General features: G+C 37.4%; 1 protein-coding gene across 1 annotated transcript; it reads right to left on the minus strand.

The window, feature by feature from the left end:
* Positions 1–235: 235 nt before the first annotated feature.
* LOC18428234 (S-adenosyl-L-methionine-dependent methyltransferases superfamily protein) lies at positions 236–22,777 on the minus strand. Its single transcript, XM_011622877.3, has 4 exons — positions 22,676–22,777; positions 20,277–20,778; positions 12,098–12,345; positions 236–744 (listed from the first exon to the last, which is right to left on the minus strand). The coding sequence occupies exons 2-4, from the start codon at positions 20,726–20,728 to the stop codon at positions 506–508; spliced, it is 939 nt and encodes a 312-aa protein (XP_011621179.1). The 5' UTR covers positions 20,729–20,778; positions 22,676–22,777; the 3' UTR covers positions 236–505.

A 22,777-nucleotide genomic window follows, 5' to 3' on the forward strand; every position in this document is an offset into this window, starting at 1 on the left:
AACTGTCGGACCTTTATGCCATTATAAAGATTAATGATACTGAAACAACATATTATAACACTATTTTAAGGTGCGCCTTACTGACTTAGCCTTATACAGACCACACCCTTTATAGAGTGCATCTATATGAGAGAACTGAGTCTCAAATCTCAAGCATATTAGTCTGATGACATAAACGGGTAGATCAGCACTAGCAGAACTACTAAATATGTGCAGAGAATTAGGCTGCCAAAAAGACAAGAAAATGTGTATGTGCGTATGCGCATGTATATTTATGAGTGTATGAGAGAGAGAGAGATCATAATAAAAAAGGGAATCTCAAAACCAATGTGAGTCAAGTAAGAGAAAAAAAAATTAAATGGTGAGACACAACCTGACAAATGTTAGATAGCCAGTGTGAGAGAGAGATCGTGTGTGTGTGAGAGAAAGAGAGAGAGAGAGAGCGAGAGAGCTCATAATAAATAAGAGAAGCTCAAAACCAATGTAAGTCAAGTGAGAAAATTTTTTAAATGGTGAGACAGAACCTGGCAAATGTTAGATAACCAGTGTGGCCCCTTGACTCAGAACACGGTCTCGCAACGACACAACTCGCTGTCTCCCTCACAACATTACTGCTGTGTCCATTAGAATATGGTCTCTTGCGTGGAAGCGAACCTACAAAATCCCCCTCCTCTATTGTACCCAGTCCCTCCTTCCCCCCACGAACTTCATATGTGCGAAGTAGAATCTCAAATGTTCTTATATCTGCATAACCAAAAATGATGCATGAACACTTTGATTATTCAATTCCAGGAGAAACTGGTAAATGCTAATAAACCATACAATGCTAGAAGACATCATATGCTACTTATTAGGATTTAGCACTAAATCAGTAATCAGTGAACTTCGAAATCCAACAAAGAAAATATCAAATTCCAATGCCAAATCATAACTAGTAAATTTTTATTTACAAATTCAAGTTCGACACTGGTGTATGATCTGCCTTGCTACTTGAATATAAAGTTAGAGCCAGTGTAGAAAGCCCTTCACACGCGCACCTGTCAGTGGCTGGTTAACCCACAAAATAAATTTTACACAGTAGTTGGTTAACCCAAAAAAAGGAATTTTTGCAAGTTGGGAGAAAACAAAAGGTTTTGGTTATTATCCAGTTGAGTTTTAACCCTTTTATACAGTGGAATAATTGATTCTAAAATCCAACAACCAATAACTAGGTTACCTCACTACTGTAGCATACTCCTTTTCTTCACACGTACAGGTGGAGAGGAACAGTTGGCACTCCGAAGGCAAGCCACTAGACACGAAGGCTGATGGAATATTCTGGCCGCGATTTCCTCGAGCTAGATTGATGCTCGACAGGCCTTCCCAATAATCATACAAACATGCAATGATACAAGGAAAGAGAAGGCTGAGCATGCTTCTCTCTCTATCTCTACTCTCTAGGCCTTTACCTCTATCTACTCTCTAGGCCTTTACCTCTCTCAAAGAGGCAAGACGTGGGGTGCTCTCTCTTATTAGGGGCCCTCTCTCTCTCTCTTGGGCACATATCTGACTCTTTCTTGAGATAGAGGTCCCCACCACTTTATTTATAGAAACTTCCTCCTTCCGTTGCTTCAAGATATTTAGATTAGGATTCCTTCGTCTCAATGTAAGTTTGGATAGAGACCAGAAAACTCAATATCGCCATGGTAAATAAGCAACACGAGCATGTACTGTTTTCCTCACGGTACCAAAACCAATGTTCCAAAAAAACAGTCCACCCAGCCTAGTGCCTTTGGGCGCCTGCCTAGGCCTGGGCAGCCATTGGCCCTCCTAGGCACGAGCCCAGGCAGGTGCCCAGCGCCCAGGTTTTGAGCCCTTTTTTTGCAATTTAAATGGCCCCCAAGGGCACTTTGGGTAGTTTTGACCCACGAGATTTTTATAGAAGAACAATGGGGGTAATCTAGGAAAAAAAAAAAATCGAACTTAGCCCCCAAAGCAATTGATTTTGATAGTTTTGTGAATTGAAAAAAGAATACGAGGCTTGAAGAAGCATCCAAAAGCTTAGCCTTCATTGTTGGATTTTTTTTTTTAGGGTGCTAGTGAAAGTATTCGAAGGCTTATGCGATTGTTTCTAGCTCGAAATATATCAAAAATCGAAGAACAAATTATGAAGAAAGAAATATCTCCTCTCTCTTCTAATGTATTTCAGTTTTCATCTCGTCTTGAGTAATCCATCCTCTTGCATTGGACATTTGGGTTATTGAGTTTATACTTCTTTTTTGCATTTCATCTTGTTTAGTCGTGATCGTATTCATGTGTCACTATCGAATATGCCATACTCAGTTTGGATTGGATAGTTGGAGGTTAGTACACCATGGACTTGTTTATATTTTTGACTTTTTTCATTAAATTTTCAGTTTTGAACGTGTTTCAAGATCCATGCATATATATTTATGGAAAAAGTTAGTTTAGTTAGAATACATATAAATGCAAAACAATACAAAATTAACAAAAATGTTTGCATATATGTGCTTTTAAAGAGCACATATATGCAATTTTCACCTTAGGGTGCCTGAGGTTCTGGGCACCCACCTAGCGCCTGGACCTGGGCACCAGGCTGGCCACCTAGCATTTTTTGAAACATTGACCAATACTAGTGATGCCAAATACTAGTGATGCCAAATGGTCTTCCTCCTGTCATGTATTTTTTGCTTTCGAAGCAATATTCCAAACAGGTCACTTCCATCATGATATTAAGGGTGTTAGAGAAGGTGATAGGCAAAATCAACACCCCATACATATCTTATGACAAGTAGGGTAAAAATTGAGTAAATAAAATAGAAGCTCAACTTAATTAGTAATCTTGGTCACATATCTTAAGTTTGAGATATATGTGACATCTGGCACTCCTATCTAGTATGGGGTTCACAACCTTATACGCATGGAATTAGAAAGGAAATAATTTGCATGCCCTAGTTGAATCACCATATGGGAAAGGTGAATTCCACTAAAGAGAGAGCAGGGGTGTCCTGCATTAAAAGGCAAAGCCTGCACAAAGAGAGAAATGAGCATCTTATGGAAAGAATTGTTGTGATGGGGACTCCTATAAAATAAGAGCCTGATTCCTTGGGGAGAAGTGGTTCTTATAAACACTTTGGGCGGTTTTCTCTTCTAGTGAAAGGAAGTCCTAGTTACTCTCAAGGTTCTGTTATAGACAATAGTTTAGAAGTGGAATAGAGACGGGTGATTGGTAGTTGATGTCAGACGAGAGAGCAGTCGAAAAAGGTTGCTCGACAAGGTTTTTACGAGGGTTAGAGAAGTAATTGTGTCCCTAAATATACGATGTAACTCTCATCCATATAGTGGATTTCAGTTTGTCATGCCCATGGATGTAGCTCTTTTGGGTTGAACCACGAAAATCTTTGCGTTCTTGTGTTATGTGCATTTTATGCTTTATTTTTCATATTATGTTTTGTATTCTCACGAATTCTTCTAAGGAACCATTGAATTTCTAAGGAACCATTGAATAAAACATATTTATCCAAGGCCAAAAGATCTGCCATGGGCAACTGATCCTTCTCATCAAATTTAACCAAGAACAAGACTCCTTCTAAGACCTAGAACATGTCTGAGACCCGGAATTGTGCATGTCACTCCACTGAACATCTTGAGTCTTACATCTCCAACTCCCACTATTTTTCATGGGCCATTATTCTTATGTGAACAATACCTCCCTCACATGGTTGGTATTTATAGAACTTCTTATCAAATTTAACCAAGAACAAGACTCCTAAGAACATGTCTGAGACCCGGAATTGTGCATGTCACTCCACTGAACAGCTTGATTCTTACATCTCTAACTCCCACTATTTTACATGGGTCATCATTTTTATGTGAACAATACCTCCCACACATGATTGGTATTTATAGAACCAATCCCTATGTGGAGTTATGTGAAAAATACACCTGAATCAAGTAGCCAATAATGAAAAACTGCATTCCTATCCACAGACAAAACCTCTCCATCTTCAGAAAATTCAATTTCTTTTAAAATCTCTCACTAAAAGGGGAAATCACCCAATATCTCCATGAAAACTGCTTCTCCACAAAATACCAACCTCACACTTCAGTAGGCCCCATCGCAGTGTTTCTCTCCATGTGAAGCTCATTCTCTATATGCATAGACCTTGCCATATAGTGACCCAGCTATAGCTAGTCAACTTTCCTATATGGTGACCCAACTAGTACACACAAGTTTTTCTTTCTCATTTTATATATATAAGGTTATGAATCTTGTACCAGATAGGAATCTCACAGATGTCACATATAACGCAAGATATATAACCATGCCTCCTAATTTAGTTGGACTTTTATTTTCTTTACCCAATCTTAACCCTACTTACCATTAGATTTCTATGGGGTGATGATTTTGCTTATCACCTTCTCTAACAATCGCCACCTTAATAGTCAAGTCATCTGCTCACCATGCCAATATCCATCGGAGAGTTTTATGATTTCTTCCTTTTTTTCCAAATAAATATGTCATTCTTGTTGATGAAAATTATGTTCACCATCATATTTCTCCACCTCGAACAAAACACACATATTTTGCCATGTGTTTCTCTTTGATTGAATTCACAAACCCAAGCCTCGTACTGAAATATGCGCCGACTCTTTGAGTTTTAAGAACCCTTTTAGATGCTAAAACAGGAACCTAGAAGTTCGATCCCACCAAGATCGTATACTTAACCGGTTAGAAACAACAATAGCAATAAAAACCATAATACGAGAAATAAAAATAAAAAACACACCACAAGAACTCACAGATTTACACAATTCACCTCAAAAATGCTACATCAACAGGCATGGCAAACAAAAATCCACTACATCAATGATAATTACATTATAGATTTTGAGACATAGAGTTGCCTCTCCACCTCTCGACAAAACCCTCTTGAGCAAACCTTCTAAACCCACTCTCTCGACTAGATCAACCCCGCCGATCTCTTACCTCTAATCCACAATTAAATTACTATCCAGGAAGAATACCTTGGGAGCAACGAGATTTCTCACTAAAAAGGAAAACAACCCTAAAGCTCTATGGGAACCACTCCTCTAACAAAGGGAATGTGCTAAGGAAATGATATCAAGTCATCACCAGTGTTTTAAAATGCGGCCGCATCATGCGGGATGCACTCGCATCCGCATCGCAAACTGGCGCATATGCGCTTTTGACAGATGCGGCCGCATATGCGCTGCATCCCGCATCGTGCCGCATCATGGCCGCATCCCGCATCGTGCCGCATCAGACCGCATCGTGCCACATCTGTTTCCATGGAAAAAATTTTGATTTTGCCCCTAGGGGAAGGGCAAAGTGGTCTTTTTGTAGTTCCAAAGTTTAGGGAAACTGTTAGGGGGGTTATTATACCCAATAAACGAAGATTTCCAGCCACTTTTGTGGCTTTTTTTACATCAAATCGAGGGGAAAAAATAATTTGGCGAAATTTTTTTTTCATCCAAATCTTCAATTTGGCGGTTGTTTGATACTTGGATGTTCATTTGATGCCTTTGATTGTTGATTTGGGGATGTTAAGGTGAATTTGTAATAAGAAATTGGGGATTTCAGAGGCCGTGAAGAAATCGAGCACTACTTCACAGAGTCGGTAACTTTTTATTCCTTATTGTACAATAATACTGTTATACTTATTTTTGGGGCAATGTCTTCTTCCCAATGTTCTAGTAACAAGAATCCAGCTTGGAAATATGCTAAACTAAAAAATCCGAAGGATAGAAATTGTGTGATATGCTTGCTCTGTGGAAATACTTATATGGGTGGTATTTTTCGACAAAAAGAGCATTTAGCCGGAATTTCTGGGAATGTATGAGCATGCCCACAAGCTACAGATGATATAAAAAAGGAGATTAGAGAATATTTGGATAGATTGAAAAAAGATAAAGAGAAAAAAAAAACGAAAAGAAAGGAATTACTTGATGATATGTAATTATTTGATGATGTTGATGACGACGATTATGATATGTCTGAAGTTGCTATGAGGCAAAGGGTACTCATACGCCAACTTCAAGAGCGAAGGTTATAAATATTGGTGGTAGTGCTGAGAGAAGGACACCTCTCTCTAAGGGGCCAATGGATTCTTTTTTCACCTCTAGCCCTAAAATTATGGTTCAGGAGAGAGAAAAAAACAAAACAAACCACAATTGACAATAAATATAAGAAAGAACAAAGGAAGTCAGTATGTACGTGGATTGCAAAGTGGATTTACATGGCCGGCATTCCTTTTAATATTATAACTTTAGATAGTTTTGCATGTATGGTCTAGGCAATTGGGCAATATGGCCCAGGACTTATTCCTCCTTTACTACATGAGGTTAGGGAGCTCTTGTTGAAGGATGTTGTATTTGATGTGAATAAAATTTTGATTTTTTAGAGAGAAGGGTGGGAGAAATATGGGGCCACTATTATGTGTGATGGTTGGTCCGATGGGAAATCAAGGGCATTCATTAATTTTTTGGTTAACTGCCCAATAGGTACTTTTTTTGTTAAGTCTATTGATGCATCAGACAAGTCACATGATGGTACATACTTATTTGGCTTTATGGATGAGATTGTCGATTTTGTTGGGGAGCAAAATGTGGTACAAATTATCACTGACAATAGTGTCAACTATGCTGCAGCTGGGCATTTCTTGACTTAGAAAAGGAAGCATATGTTTTGGACTCCTTGTGCAGCTCACTGTGTTAATCTTATGCTTAAGGAAACGGATACAACATTTTTATTTAGTGGGGTGATTTCAAGAGCTATGTTTGTTGTTGGATTTATTTACAATCACACCAAAGTCTTAAGCATGATGAGGTCGTTTACAAAGAAGAGAGAATTAGTGAGACCGGGTATCACTAGATTTGCCACGTCAATTCTCACTCTTCGAAGCTTAGCCAAGCAAAAAAGTGCCTTGAGGACTATGTTTGCTTCAGAGCAATGGAGTCAAAGCAAATGGTTAAAGCATAAGGATGGGAGAAAGGCTGAAAAACTTATTCTGAATATATCCCTTTGGAGTCAAATAATTATTGCATTGGAGGAGGCTCCCCCTTTAGTGAGAGTGCTTCGACCGGTTGATGGTGATGCGAAGCCCGACATGGGCTACATACATGAGGCAATGACTAGGGCAAGAAATGAAATAAAATATGTTTTAAAGAATGATGAAAATATGCGCAAGGCTATACTTGAAATTATTGATAGGAGATGGGATACCCAGCTTCACAAGCACCTCCATTCAGCTGGTTATTTTCTAAACCCATCTCTTCACTACAAGCACCCATCCATTGAGTCAGATCGTGTAATAAATGGTGGGTTCTTAGATGTGTTAGAGAGGTTGGTGCCAGACAAAGATATCCAAGATGAGATCCAGAGCCATGAATTGATTAAGTTCAAGTTAGCCTTGGGAAACTTTGGGAAAGATATTGCCATTCGAAATAGGGACACTACAGATCCAGGTAAAGGCCAAAAGCCCAAAAATAATCTTACTTGTCTCTTACTTTATGTATAGTTCCATTGTTTATTTTATACCCTTAATTTTTAGCTATATTCTAAACTATAAAATAATATACAGCTGCATGGTGGGCATTATATGGAAGCGAGACACAAAATCTACAACGTCGTTATTCGAGTGTTGAATCTCACATGTAGCTCATCTGGTTGTAAGCGCAATTGGAGTGCATTTGAGCATGTAAGTCCTTTACTCCTTATTCCTTAATCCTTATTTCCTGAATTTCAATTTTCTAATCTAAAATCTAATTTATCTGATTTCAAATTTCTACCACAGCTCCATACAAAAAAAAGAAATAGGTTGGAGCAGAAAAAGTTGAATGATTTGGTTTATGTGCGATATAACAAGCGGCTTAGGGAGTATGAAAATCGCACGAAGCTCAACCCTGTTCAATTATATGAAGCTGATGGTGATTCAGTGAGTGGACCATGGATCCAAGACAAGGGCGTGTTTTTAAGGGTGACGATCTTAAATGGCTTGATGTCGAGCTAGCAACAGGGGCAAATGAAGAAGATCGACCTAACACTAGAGCACAAAGGAGTAGAGGAGTTGCTAGGTCTAGTCACACTCGCACATTAGCTTCAACGGTCAAGGAGGAAGCTGACTCATAGGAGACCGATGAAGAAAAATACATGGAGGGCATCGAGGATGATATTGATGATGCGCATGACGACTCTCAAGATGACTTGTCTGATTGATATTTGAAAAAATGAAGTTCAAATTTCAAATTTGACTCTCAAAATGGATGATTGTACTAAGTTATTATTTATTAACTATTAACTCTTCTTGAGCTTGACTTTTGATTTGTATTTTGTAATATCATTATTTTGTGCTTATAGTTGTACTTATGGTTGTTGATGGTTGTGCTTAATTATAGTTGTGCTTAGGGTGCAAATTTGTGCTGATGGTTGTTGATTGTTGAATGTTTTATGAAGTTGGTTTCAAGTTTTTAGTTTCTATCAGGGGATAGTGGATAACTGGATACAGAATCTCCGACAGCTAATAGTTTTGAAGTTAATCACTAAACTAAAATACTACTATCACATATATCACCTTCATATATTTTTCTATGTATTAACTTATTTTTTTAGATTTTTTAGAATTTTTTTACATTTATTGACCGCATCATCTCGATGCACCGGCATCCGAGCCGCATCGCCCCCCCACCGCATCAGAGCCGCATCCCGCATTTTAAAACATTGGTCATCACTTCCTAATGCAATTCAAAGCACAGTTACTTGAAGTGGGAGCAGTGGCAAGAACAACGGGACAACACAAGCAAGAAGCTCCCGAGGTTGGGAGCACATGTTGTATACCTCTTTAACTTACTATTAAAAATCAGAATTTTTATTAAATATAAAACCCAACAATCCCATAAGATACAATAAAAATGGGCAACTAAAATAGTAACTATTTATTAACTAAATTTTATTTCATTAATAAATAATATTTTTACATCCCTATGAGATATAATTTATTAACAATAATCATACATAATAAAACAAAAGAATATTGTGATGAAGCACATCGGCATAGCGGATAACAATACAACGGAGTTGATTTTTTATTAACAAAAATATGCTTTGCTTATAAGTTCACACTTTACAACATCCCAAACCCAATGCATAATAAGTTGCTTTATTTGCAATGTTAGATTTTACAACATCCAAAAGCATGAGAAAGAGAGAGGGAGAGAATGATAGCAAGTAATATCCAAATGAATTATCTTATTGCCTCTTGTTGAGTGGCGGTGAACGAACCCTAAGAAGTGGGGATCGAGGTCCCCATCCGGGACCACCGAAGCAAGAACTCGGAGCAGAGTCGACACTCAATTTAGGAAATCTAGGTAGCAATGGTCTATATGATCTAAGGCCCACAAGGCACCCTAAGTTACCTACAAACTGGTTCTCATAAGACAATAAAAGGAACAAGGGATCTTCTTCCACTCATGTGGGTTATTTTCAGTCCCCATGTAGCACGTGAAATTAGTCGCATTTCATGGTGGAGTTGGTACTAGGATGTAGAATGGACCCCAAACACCATGAGGGCCTAGTGTAGCCATAGACATGCATCAGTCTCAACTTTTGTGTCACCTGGTCATACCTCTAACTCTGAACTGGGCCAAGCTACTCGGCCTCAGTCCCTTGCAGAGCCAAGTACCAGGGTGAACCTCGAGGTATTGAAGGAGCAGTGCACAATCGTTTCTTGCTATATCAGTAGATAGCGCCTCCTTTGCGCAAGAACATGTGACCCAAACTCGCACTCCAAGCTTGCTCCTCATCAGCGTCTCTCTATTCTTGTAACCGTAGGTCAGTACATTGGGAACATATCATTTGAGTCAAAGTGCTCTGGAGGTTTCAAAATATATCCTCTTCATAGTTGAGGGGACCTTGTTCAAGAGGTGGCAATCCCCTCCTAGAATCTTGATCCGGTGATCCCAGAGTTGGAGCCCGAGTGATACTCGCTTCCTCCCATCATGGGATCTTGATACCTATTGGGATCTGGGTTCCTAACATAAAGGATCTTGATCATTGATTGTGAAGGATCTTGATCCACGCCTACAAATTGTCTACTTAATTGATGATTTTTATTATTTTATATTATTTCCAAGGGTATTTTGATGATGGAATTATTTCATACATTTGCATTTTTCACTTCATTTTCATTTAAAATATGTAATTTATAATAAAAAAATTTTCCTTGCATTTCTTAATCACCTTTCTGTCATTTCATGTATTTATTGTATCTCACTTCAAAGATTCCCTAAAATATTTTCCATATTTTTCAATTATTAATATTTTTCATACCTTACATTTTTTTAACACAAAAATGTCTTTTACCTTTCAAAAGTGTCTACTCAATTTACGATTTTTTTTGTATATGTTATTTGAAAATGCATGAAAATAATGACATTTTTCACTGATATATTTACTATTTCATTTAAAGACTTCTGTTTATAGTAGAAAATCTTTTTTTGGATTTCATAATGACAAATTTTCGTGGACTTCATAATGCCCTTTATGTCTTTCATTTCCTAAGTAATCAATTTAATATCATTTCATGCATTTATTGTATCAAATCTTCCTAAATCCTTTCCTTGATTTTCAATTATTAAGATTTTTGTACATTCTATTTTGCTAACACAAAATGCCTCTTTCACTTCGTATAAATTCTTCTCATCTTCTGTTTATAATAGAAAATATTTTTGGATTCTGTGATTTTCTTATGCATGTCATTTGCTTATGTCTATAGACTCTCTTATGTCTACATACTCGAAGTGCACTCTCTGTAAGTGTACCCTATAGACTCGTAAGTGCACTCTTGTTTTGGATTGTGTAAGTATTTATGGGACTTTCTAGCAATAAAGTTCTTATTAGCATGTATCCAGCATATTGATAATGTTCAAAGATTGATTGATCATTCTTTTATTTTAAAAATATCATTTCTGAAAAATTGATAGGACATATTTGTAAGTATATGCACACACATACATTTATGGTTTATGATTCAGGTAATTGCAATAATATATATATATATATATATATATATATATATATATATATGATTTATGATTCAGGTAATTGCAATAACATATACAGCAACATTTGAGAATACTATGCATAAATACATGTCTATATGTGTGTGTATATATATATATATATATATATATATAGTATTTTTTCTATAAATATATACATATATACATTATTTTTTCTATATATAAATAAATTGGAATAATATATATAGAAAAATAATATGCACACACACACACACGCACACAAACACAAAATGCATGCGGTGCTCCCATTGCGCTCCCATGTACATGTAGTGCATATATAGGAGATCGCTCCCAAGTTACTCCGTGAGCAGCAGTCCCAAGCGCTCCAAGGGTAGGGATGCTTCAGCCAAGGGTCGATCTCAGGCTCCCGCACCCGCACCCACACCCACACCTGCACCATCTCCCGTTCCCAACAACTTTGAAATTCGTTACCGCTTGCCAATGGCTCTGCATTGGATTACCAGGTGCCTATTCATTGACCCACAACATAAGTACAAAACATCGGATACATCAGATTCCCCACCCCACAACACTAGATTAGGAACACGAGAAATTTTCTCCTCGGATTCTATCTGTGGACAAATCTTGAGGCTAAGCGAATGTTGATTATTGATTTGGTCCCTTCTTGTCTTGCCGCTTATCAATCTCAACATCCTCATCTCCGCTACACTCATTCTATGGGTATCTTGTTTTTTGACAGCCCAACATTCCGGCCCATAAAGCAAAGCTGGTCTCACAACTGTCCTACGTTGTTTTTTGAAAACCTTTCATATTCCTAGTTCCCTACTAATTCACCAATTAAATTAATATCATACAGAAATATATGCAGGAACCAGTTCAAATATCTATATTCAATTCAGCCACTCAACTCCTAGTTCTAGTTTGAAAGACCACTCAAATTGTTCTTTCCATTATCAATAAGTGCCTCATATATAGGCATTTTTGTATTAGCGATCAAAAGCATCATATATTACACAGAAACAAAAGGAAGAAATACCTGTAAAATTAGACGATCTTAGTGCCTCACATGAACGTTGGACTTGTTCAATACATGGAGAAAATGAGCAAATAACTCCATCCTGTTTCAACATCTTTCCTGCAGATGGAATGGCTAGCCAAGGCTGGGGAAGGTCTAGAAAAACTGAATCTATAGTCCCCTCGAACTTCTCTGGGAAGCCCTCACCTTGGATGTCCCGGACATTTACTGTAATCAATTGGCTCATACCTATCTTCTCAAAATCCTCCCTGTTGATAGGAACCAAAAAAACCAACGATATAAGAGCAAAATATGTATACGGCATTCATTGTATCAAAGCAATGTGGTAGAACATTACTTTTCCAAATGCTAGTAAGTGCCAAGCTCTAAAGGGAGCCTCAATTATATATTAAAGTATCGACCTCAATTATATATTAAAGCATTGACTTGAACTAAGTCACATGTAGGCCAATACTTGTCCTAAATGCTAGCTAGCTAATACACTCCAAAGAGAGCCTTGAGTTATTTCCACATAAATTACAATAAAGGAATAAGCTTTGGTGCTCTGACAGGTTCAAAAGTGTTTACTCCTGACTCATTTGTATTGTTCAATCATTTTGAAGCTGGAGAAGCTCAAGCATTCTTGAAGATGGATGAGGATGAAAGGGCACACTGGTTTAAATTTAAATAGGCAACTTAATGCAGTTCCAATAATTAGATGCTTGAACTACAAATTTTTAAGCAAAGTAAAATATATATTTAAATATAATCAACAAGTCGTACTTGGATATGTTTACCTGTTTTTTGACGTAGTGTTTTTCTGATTATGGTGAAACATATACTTTGTTTGAAATGGCAAAATTATCTCTCTCTATGTGCCTGAAACGAGCATGCAGATTGATCCACTCACAAAATTAGGCTTATTAATGGAATATTATATGTTGTACTTTTTTAAGATGGATTTTTGCATTAATGGATGGAGTGCAATGCGTTTGTTTGATGCATTGCTTTTTGGGCAAGCTTTCTATGCTTCACTTACAGCATAAAACTTCTATACTTTCCCCTATCCAACCGTCCATTCTAAATGGGCGGCTTAGATGGACCCAATCACAATGTCACCGTCTATTCTATTTTAGTTTTAATTTTTTTTATACAAAACATTTTGACACCAAAAATTTGGGCATCCAATAACTCGCACCTATAAAATATATATATATATATATATATATATATATATATATATATATATATATATATATATATATATATATATATATATATATATATATAAACAACAACAACATTCCCATTAAAATAAAATGACTAAAATGCCCCTGAAAGTTTCAGGGGTATTTTGGTCATTTTATTTTATCTACAATATTTTTTATATTTTATTTAGGTGTGCCCCATTTAGGTGATGCCACATACCAAATTTCATATTCATATAAATAGAATACTTTGAGGAGTCGGATTTAGATTAAATGGTTAGTGGCTCACTTGATCTAAATTGGACGGCTAGATGAAGGGGGAAGTATATACCTTTTATGTTGTAGGGGAAGCATAGAAACCTTTCTCTTGTTTTTCATATGGTTGTTATTTTTTTCATGATGGAATGTAATGTAATTGTCTGAAATGGTGAATATTATTTTTTTCATGATGGAATGTAATGTGTTTCTATGTGCCTGAAATGGGCATATTGAGTCAATCGCAAAATGGGCATATTGATGGAATGAAAGTCTCGCACAAATTCATCAATGATGCACATACACAAATATATGGGAAAGTCGTTTTTTGAAGTTTGCTTTTTTCTATATCCGCTTATGCATGTATTTCTCTAGTTGGGATTTTGCTTGTAAGGTTTGCATGCATAGTCTCTCTTTACAAGTTTCATGCATGTTTAACTAATTTCATAGCAGGATGACTCTCCAAAGGACTCTAGGAAATGGCCATACCAGTTTTCCTATATGGGGCTGAATGTTGGACTGACAAAAAAGAATATACCCATAGAATGAGTGTAGCAGAGATGAGGAAGTTGAGATGGATGAGTGGCAAGACAAGAAGGGATAGAATTCGAAATGAATCCAATCAGGAGAATTTAGGTGTGGCATCAATAGGCGAGAAGACGAGAGAGAGTAGACTTTGGTGGACTGGCTATATATGGCACCGACCAAGTACAACACCTATTAGGACGTGCAAGTTAGTTCAAGTGGAAGAATTTAAAAGGACAAAGGGTAGTCCCAAAAGGACGTGCTTGAAAGTAGTTCAAAAAGATATGGGGACTTATGGCCTCACTGAGGGTATGGCCTTTAATAGAGCAGAATGGCGGACCAGGATTTGTGTAGCCAACCCCAATTAATTGGGAAAAGGCTATGATGATGATGATGAATATGTTTTTTTTATTTTATGTGTTATATCATTGTAATTTTGATATGTAGGTTTTACCTAGATGTTTTCTTTTTGCCTTGATAATGCTTGCTTTACTTCATCCTTGGATTGTTAAGAGCTCAAGATATGAAAGGATCAATGTAACAATTATTTCTACTTCATTTCCTATTTGTATTTTAGATGAACATTTTTTAATATTTTTTGGATGACTAATTTGAAAATTGTGTATGTATTAACAATTTTCACTCCTTGTAAATGTTTTCAAGTTTTACTTTGTCGTTTTTGTGTAATTTTCAGGCTTAGGTCATAAATTGATACTTGATAGCTAAGGGTTGTAGGTGAATGTCTTCCTCGAGCTCAAGTAAACAAAGTGATATGGGTTGGGAATATGGATATTGTCCCAACCCTAATGAAAAGAATAAGTAGCTTGCAAGTTTTGCAAAAAGGAGTATAATGTTGTCATTAATCAATTGAAAAAGCATTTGGCTAGCATAAGAAGAGACATACCACCATATCCTCAAGTCCCTGCAAAGCTCAAGAAAGAGATGTTGGATCATTTAGAAGGGGTCCAAAAGAAGAAAAAACAGGCCAAGAAACAATATCAAGACATCAGGGCCTATGTAATATCCATGGAATAGATGAAGAAGATGAAGAGGGAGGAGCCTCCATATGTAGACCAAATAGGCATAAGAGACCTCAAAGAAGGGGACCTATTGATACATTCTTCCCACCTCCCGATCCCGAGATGGTGGTTCGCGAAAAGGAGCCGGCACAGAGTAGTCTAGAGAGTCAATTGAAGAAGCAGTATAGAGAAAGGGTGAATCAGTATGTGGCTCGGTGGTACTTTCAAGCCAGTCTCCCATTTAATACTACCAATTTGAGGAGCTTCCATGCTATGTTAAAAGTAGTGGGGCAGTATGGCCCAGGATATAGGGGCCCAACACCTCATGAGCTCAAGGGGCCTTTGTTGAAGAAAGACGTGGAATTAACAAATGACTACCTGAAGGCCCACAAGGATGCTTTGGGGCATAATGGAGTGACTATTATGACAGATTTTTTGACCGATAGGAGGTATAGGAGTGTTATGAACTTATTAGTTAATTTCCCCATGAGGTATAGGAGTGTTATGAACTTATTAGTTAATTTCCCCATGAGGTATAGGAGTGTTATGAACTTCTTAGTTAATTTCCCCAGGAGGTATAAGAGTGTTATGAAGTCCATTGCCGAGTCCAATAAGATTCATGATGCTGCTTTCATTACAGTTTTGTGGATAAGAGCATCACAGAGGTGGGGGAGGCACATGTTGTGAAGTTGTTACAAATATGGCTAAGGCCAATCTGGCAACTGGTAGATTGTTGAGGATTTCGAGGCTGTACATTTTCTGGACGCCTTGCATGGCTCATTGTAAAGATTTCATGCTTGAAAAAATTGCTACAAAGAAAGCAGTGCATGAGATATCAGAAAAAGCCAGAGCTATAACTGTCTTTATTTATAGCCGCACCCATGTTTTGGCAATGAAGAGGAAGCTAACAAATGGGACTCACTTGGTGATGTCGGAGGTCACCAGGTTTGCCACTTCATTCTTGTCTTTAGATTCTTTGAATAAGTAGAGAGACAAGCTTCGAACCATGTTTGTCTCTAAAGAATGGAAGGGGAGCAAGTGGTCTATGGAGGCAAAGGGGAAAAAGGTTTAGGATATTGTTATGGAACCCAGGTTTTGGAGTGGGGTTCCGTTTTGCCTTCGTATTTTTGAGCCACTTGTGAAAGTGCATGATGTCAACCCACATCAGCCATGTTGTTGATGTGGCGTTGATGTGCAGCCATGTTGGCAGTGCCCGGGGGACCCTTTGGCCATTTGGGCCCCACGTTGCAATGTCCTTGTTTGGAAGTTTGATAAACAATTTATTTCAACACTCTTTTTACATCAGAAAGATTTCAAAAAATTCTCAAAATTTCCCTAAAATCATTTTCAATAATATTTTACTCTTCTCCATAGATTTTGGGATCAATAGAAATATCAAGAGCAAAATTAGTATTCTTAAAGAAATTAAACTTGATGATTTGGGAACTCCACTTGACAACTCCCAAGGCCCTGAGTCATTTTCTCGAAATTAACCCAACAAGGCCCATGGCCGACTGTTTTCATTGAGGCTAATCTAATATCCCATAATTATATTAGATTGTAGGTAGACCCCTAAAGACATGCATTCTTGGGATGTGGGGTACTCTCTCTAACACGTGCATGTCTCTCTCCAGTGGATTACACTGTGAGAGAGCGGCTTCCCATTTGCGACTGGTCATGCACATGCCGTGAGAAGGTTCGAAGTTTGGGATTTGGCTCGTGATATCTCAAAGCCTATTCATTGGGACACATAGCTTCTCTCATTAATCCTCAACAGCACCCAGAAATACTAATTACAAAAATTCTCTTATCCATATACGCATTTTCTCATATAATAACAGTAATAGTCATCCCTTAGCTGAAAAGATCATGAAGTGTACTAATACCAACCCTAACTAGGGGTAACCCTCAAACCTTTCGATTTGTTGCCCTATAATCTCACTCCTCATGATCCGGGGTTTTGTGACTCTATGAATACCAACTCTGGATCCTAGTTCGCACAAAATTGTGAGCCACATGTTCTTGATCACTCCCACAAAGAACAAGAAGCATAGAAAATCTTTGTGTTGAGGACTTGAAAGGCCATAATGCCAAAATTCTCCCACTTGGCTTTTTGAGGCCTTGTACTCGAATACACATACAAACCATGTCTATACATACATACATTCTAATGCAAATTTCATTCCCATGCTCATACATACGCTCTCATGCAATTTGTATTTAAAATCAAGGGCAAATGTGTAATGTGATTTAAATTGATTTTTGAATTTTCAAAATCATTATTTAGGAGGAAAATTTGAAAATCAACTTGTACTATGGAAATAAAGGAGGATAAATCACAATCACTCATCAAAGATAGCTTGTGAGTGGATGTGGAGCTAGGATCAATCCTCTTTCCAAGCCATAGATGCCCTTGCATCAATGAAAGCTCATTCTTCATGATCACAGAGAGCCCCACTCATTTGGCCTTCATCTTCTTCACCATGGTGCATGTGGTGTAAAGTGATCAAAGGCAACGAAGGAGACCTTTTCCCCACGCTGAAGCCCATCTTGTTATTGTTGTCCAATCAAACAAAACAGCAAGGTATAATCCTACTTTGGTTAATTTTCATCAGTTACTTCTTCCCTTTATGCATCCATGCTTTGGTTTCAAGCCTACTTGATCATAGTCCATTTTGGTACAATTTTCAGTAGTTTTTCTTATCTAGTTCTTTTTTAACTATACATGTATTAATGATATAGTCAAATGAGGTTCCCTTATAGGGCACCCTTTACATCCCCAAAGGGTTTAAAAGAGAGGCAAAAGAAGGCTTGTGGCTGGGAAGTTAAAGGTGGGGGTGGACAAATCTAAAGCACCCTCAGGGTGTTAGAGTGGACTCCCTCCTTAGCAAGAAGGTCTGCATTCGAGTTCGCTTCCCAAAACACATGGCGCCATGAGATTAAGATAGCCCGCAACAACTGGTATGACAACTGGGATATCTCATCAAAGATGTCATCTAAACACCAAGGGCAAGGATAAAGACCGGATGCCCACGAAAGAACATTCTTGGAGTCTCCTTCGACCACCATGGATGAATCCCACATGTTGTTGAGTCTTTGCAGGCCTTCCAAAAGGGCACGGACTTCAGCGAGGGTGGTCTCCACAGAGCTGCCCATGAAATTTTGGGATTGGCCACATAAAGTAGGTTAGCACAGTTCCTGTGGAAGTCATTGGATTGGAAGCCTTTGAACAATCTATGGTTTGAGGCCCAGAAAGCCATTAAGTTCGAAATTTTGTCGGCCGATACCGCAATTGATGGTCTTTCTCCTCTAAAATCCTGTGATTTCTTTCTATCCATAATACCCACAAAGTGCCAGAAACCGAGGTTTTCCAAAGTTCTCTTCCTGCCTTGGGCCATGGCGAATAAAGGTAAGCTCGGAACAGGTGTGGGATGGAGCTTGGGGTTACCCATGACCACTGAAAGAAGCCCAATATACAGGTCCATAATATTCTTGCAAACCCACAGTGGAGGAAGGTGAATTTTGCTGAATTTTCTTGAGTAGTTTGATGCCGAATTTGCACATTCTTGACCCAAAATCAGTAAGATTTTAAGCCCCTCGTGAGATTCATATCATTATTTTATAGGCCGTAGTAATGTTGTTAGCCTCCCACTATATTGAACCATTACCTACAATGATGGCCATACTTGAGTATCACACAACAGTCTCTCATACTTTGATTCCCATAAAGCTTCGCATGAATTTTTCTTTCAAAATCTTGAGCATATTTAAAGTTTGCTATCCTAGTTCACTGCATCCCATAACCTACATTGCTTTGGACCATATTTCTCATGTTATCAAAGTAGCATCATCATATAAGCTATAAATAAGAACTTAATGGACAAATAATTAATCCATGTGAAGCATCCCATAATTTTGAGTCCTTGTGCACAAATTTGGTTTGCCTCATGTGTAAGGAGATTGGCATTTTAATGTGTTTAGGAGTATGTAATTGTTATATTTGTGGTCCTAATATTTATGGACAGATTTGATATGTAATTTGGTTATGTAATGTTCATTTTGGCCAATCTTCATGTTATGTGTTAAGTGGAAATAGTTTTGGACCAAGATGATATGTTGTTGAAGTCTTTTGGGGTGTAATTGTGTACGAAATTTTGAGTAATGTCACTCTATATGTTGCTATAAAGTCTAGTTAAGGGGTGTTTTTGTGTGTTCATGTAAACTTTTTAAGTTCTCTTGACACCCCATCAAGTGATACCAAAGCAACAAATTCCAAACGTACTCTAAACCTCTACTTCAACATGCAGGCCTACTAAAGAAGCTTGTGCAGTAAGATCAACAAATACAATCTATAAAAAAAGAAGTATATCGTTCAGATTACAAAAAGAAGCAGCATGAAAGTTATCCAACCAAAAAATTTCACATATTTTAGTCAAAACAGGGTTCTTGTTTTCTTCTCCTTTTGTTTTCTATTGGAATCATGGGAAATGAATCCCCCACCTAAGCAAAGAGAAGAGTTTCACAATCCACACAACTAGAGAATGGCATGGGAAAATACTCAGCTTTCTAGGCAGGAAACTCTTCATTTAAGCAATAAGGACAGAATAAAATATCATTAATGTTGAGAAATTAAATTGATTCTTTCAAAACAAACCCAAACAATTAAGCTGTACTGTAGTCCTCCATGTTGGACCAGATCAGGAACTTGAAGATCTGATAATCAAAAATAAGAGAAAAGCAATACGACTGCCAGAATATCAAAGGCACTAAAACTGCCATACACGACCAACTTAATATGAAAATGCAAATTCCATAACATGAACTTGCAGAGTAACTGAAATATCCAGCTTGATTGAAGTGACTAACACAACCCAGCCCAACAAATTTTACAATTACAGGAAGGCAGTTAGGCTAAAAGATTCCCCAAAAACATCTGCTGAAAATTAAAAATACAAGAAACGAAAGGTCAATATTTTCCATCTTGATCTGACCCCTTTGGTTTCATGAAAGCAGCTAAAGCAACCTAAATGTTAAAAGAAATCAGTAAAACCCCCATTTCCATGCCAGCACATATATCATAACCCCATTCATTCAACCAATGAAATGAATCTTAATGTTGCCACCTTAACTACAGTAAACAAATTAAAACAAGGTGCACACTTTTAAACGTTAATCCACAGTAACTAAGCAAACCTTGCAGAAGCAGCTCGGGGTTCATGGAAGTCAAAGGTGTAGACATGTCCTGTTGGAGCAACCGCCCTAGCAAGGGAAGTGGTGAGTGACCCACTGCCTGTCCCAGACTCAAGCACCACGCAACCAGGCACAATCTCCAAAAACGAAATAACGAAGCTGATGTCAGCAATGTAAAGTATCTGAGTCCTGTGACTGAGGACCAATGTCCATAGCTCTGGGGTGGGTGCCAATAGATACACAAACTTTCCCTTTTGGTTGAAGACCTTGGACCCAAATGGCTTACCAATCCAGTCAGAGTGTTTGAAAACACCGAATCTGTTCTGAAGCTCTGAGCCATCCTGGACCTTGATGGCCTTCATGCTGTCATGTCTCTCGTATACTATGACCAGATCACCTTCAGAGATGTGGCGTTGGAATGTCTTCTTGTCAGAAGGGTTGATGGCTAACATCATTACAAGATCATAGACATCATATTCTTGATCAACTACAAGTGAACCCTGCCCTGAATGAAAGGGAATTCTTTGGAGATTAATAATTAAATTTAAATGATTATGAAGAAAAATAAAGTGAGAACACAGTTTAGCTTTAATCCAATAAGGCTACTACCAGGAGAGAGCAAAGCATAATCAAATATTCTATATTTGTCAAAATTACTTTACTGATTCCTTGTCTAACTTTATTTTCTTCGGTTTCTTAAGGAAAATGGTTTGATGGGGCTGCAGCCCTATCAAAATAAGTAAAGCCTCACCTCATAACTCATCAAAATTGCAATTAAGAGTGTTGAAAAACCTTTAAATCGATTATCTCAACTTGAACATTTTGGGTGTGAAAAAAAAACTAGGATTTCAAATTCCAAAATAGGATATATTGCAACAAATCATCTAGACCATCCAATTCAACCTAAAAATAAGTGTTCACATATCCGCAAGAGCGGTACCATCTTTTGAGTTTAATTTTATTGTCGGTGCTGGAAATTAATTTTAGAGCCATCATGAAGATTTCTGATGCCGAAAATACTTTCCGGATGAGGATTTGAGGTGAGGCTTTATTTTGTTTTCATAAAGCCTAGACCCTATAGTAAGTTCATCCTTTTCTTCTGCATTCTGAGCCCTATCTCCACCTACCACCTTCTCCCCTTTCTAATTCCACTTTATAAAAGGAAAAAGTTTGTATAAGGTTGCAACCTTATACTGTTGAGGAAAGGTGCATCTAAAAAATCCTACAGCGGAGAGTGTTTCCACATAGGAGAACCCTCCAACTGATTAACTCGACCTTGAGATGAATGGACATGAAGAAAAAAAAGAATTCCAAGTTCAAAAATAGTACATCTTGTTAAAAGTCATATGGGCCGTCTGTTTTCAAGATTTTCAAGTGTTTATTGATCTGCTCAATTTGTACCATTTTTTAAATTTTAAAATTTCTAACTGAAGATAAAAAGAGATTTTTAAGTCATCATAAGATTTTAGATTCCGAAACGACATCTCTAAGTAAATTTATAGGTGCGCCTGACTTCTACAGTATAAGGAGGCAGCCTTATACAAACCTCACCAATTATAAAATCATAAGAATCCCTCCCTCCCTGAAAACCCATTCGTAAAACCAGTGCTGTAAACCCCACTTAGTCACTCTGTAACCCTCCTTCCCTCTGAAAACCCATTCTTTAAACCCTTGCCAAACTATTCAATGGAATCCTCCAAATAAGAACAACTCAAAACATGGACAGCTATAACATGTCTATATAAATTTAAATGCTTAAAAGTGCAATGAATTAACCATTTCAAAGCCAATATAAAATGATGATTCAGAACCAATAACTGAACAAAATATCACATATCATTCAAACACAAAAATCTTAAACTTCGAGCCCCCTAAAACCAGTTGGAAACTTAATCCAACCAGTACGGGTATATTTGGAGTTCTTATTTGCTTTTATATTTGGTGTTCTTAGTTGTTCTTATACTGGAAAAAATCAGTAAAACATTGAAAATAGTAAATTAGTAATAACAATAAAACCTGATTTTTTATTAAAATAGTGTTGTCAATCTTTCAATTTATTATTATTCAGTGGAAAGACCATCAAAGGGAAAATTCTTGTAACATATGTAATATTGCCAAAAACTAGTGCATTGAGCTCTTATCAACAGTTTCGAAAGTTTGAAACACCTGCAATTTTTTCAAAAACTTTTTGGGTTGTTTCAGATTTTCGTGGGCCACATTACTTGCTTTCAAAAACAAATTCATGGGTTTTCTTGTGGAGTTATATATTGCGTCAGTTTTTGTGGGGTTTTGTGGTTTCCTAGTGGGGTTTGTTTGTTATTGATTTCATGCTTCATTATACTCAGATAATGTAGAGATGGCTATCAATTATACTCAGAGAATGTAGAGAGAGAAAGTATTACCTTGGCCTGGAGAAAGAGCAATGGCAATGGTGAATCAGTTGTTATGGGGAAAGAGATGCATAAAACAATTATGGGTAGAGAGAGAGTGAGAGCTCAGATGGT

The sequence above is a fragment of the Amborella trichopoda genome, chromosome 13, assembly GCF_054954075.1.
Source record: "Amborella trichopoda isolate Santa Cruz 75 chromosome 13, AtrichopodaSantaCruz75HAP2 v2.0, whole genome shotgun sequence".
NCBI lineage: Eukaryota > Viridiplantae > Streptophyta > Magnoliopsida > Amborellales > Amborellaceae > Amborella > Amborella trichopoda.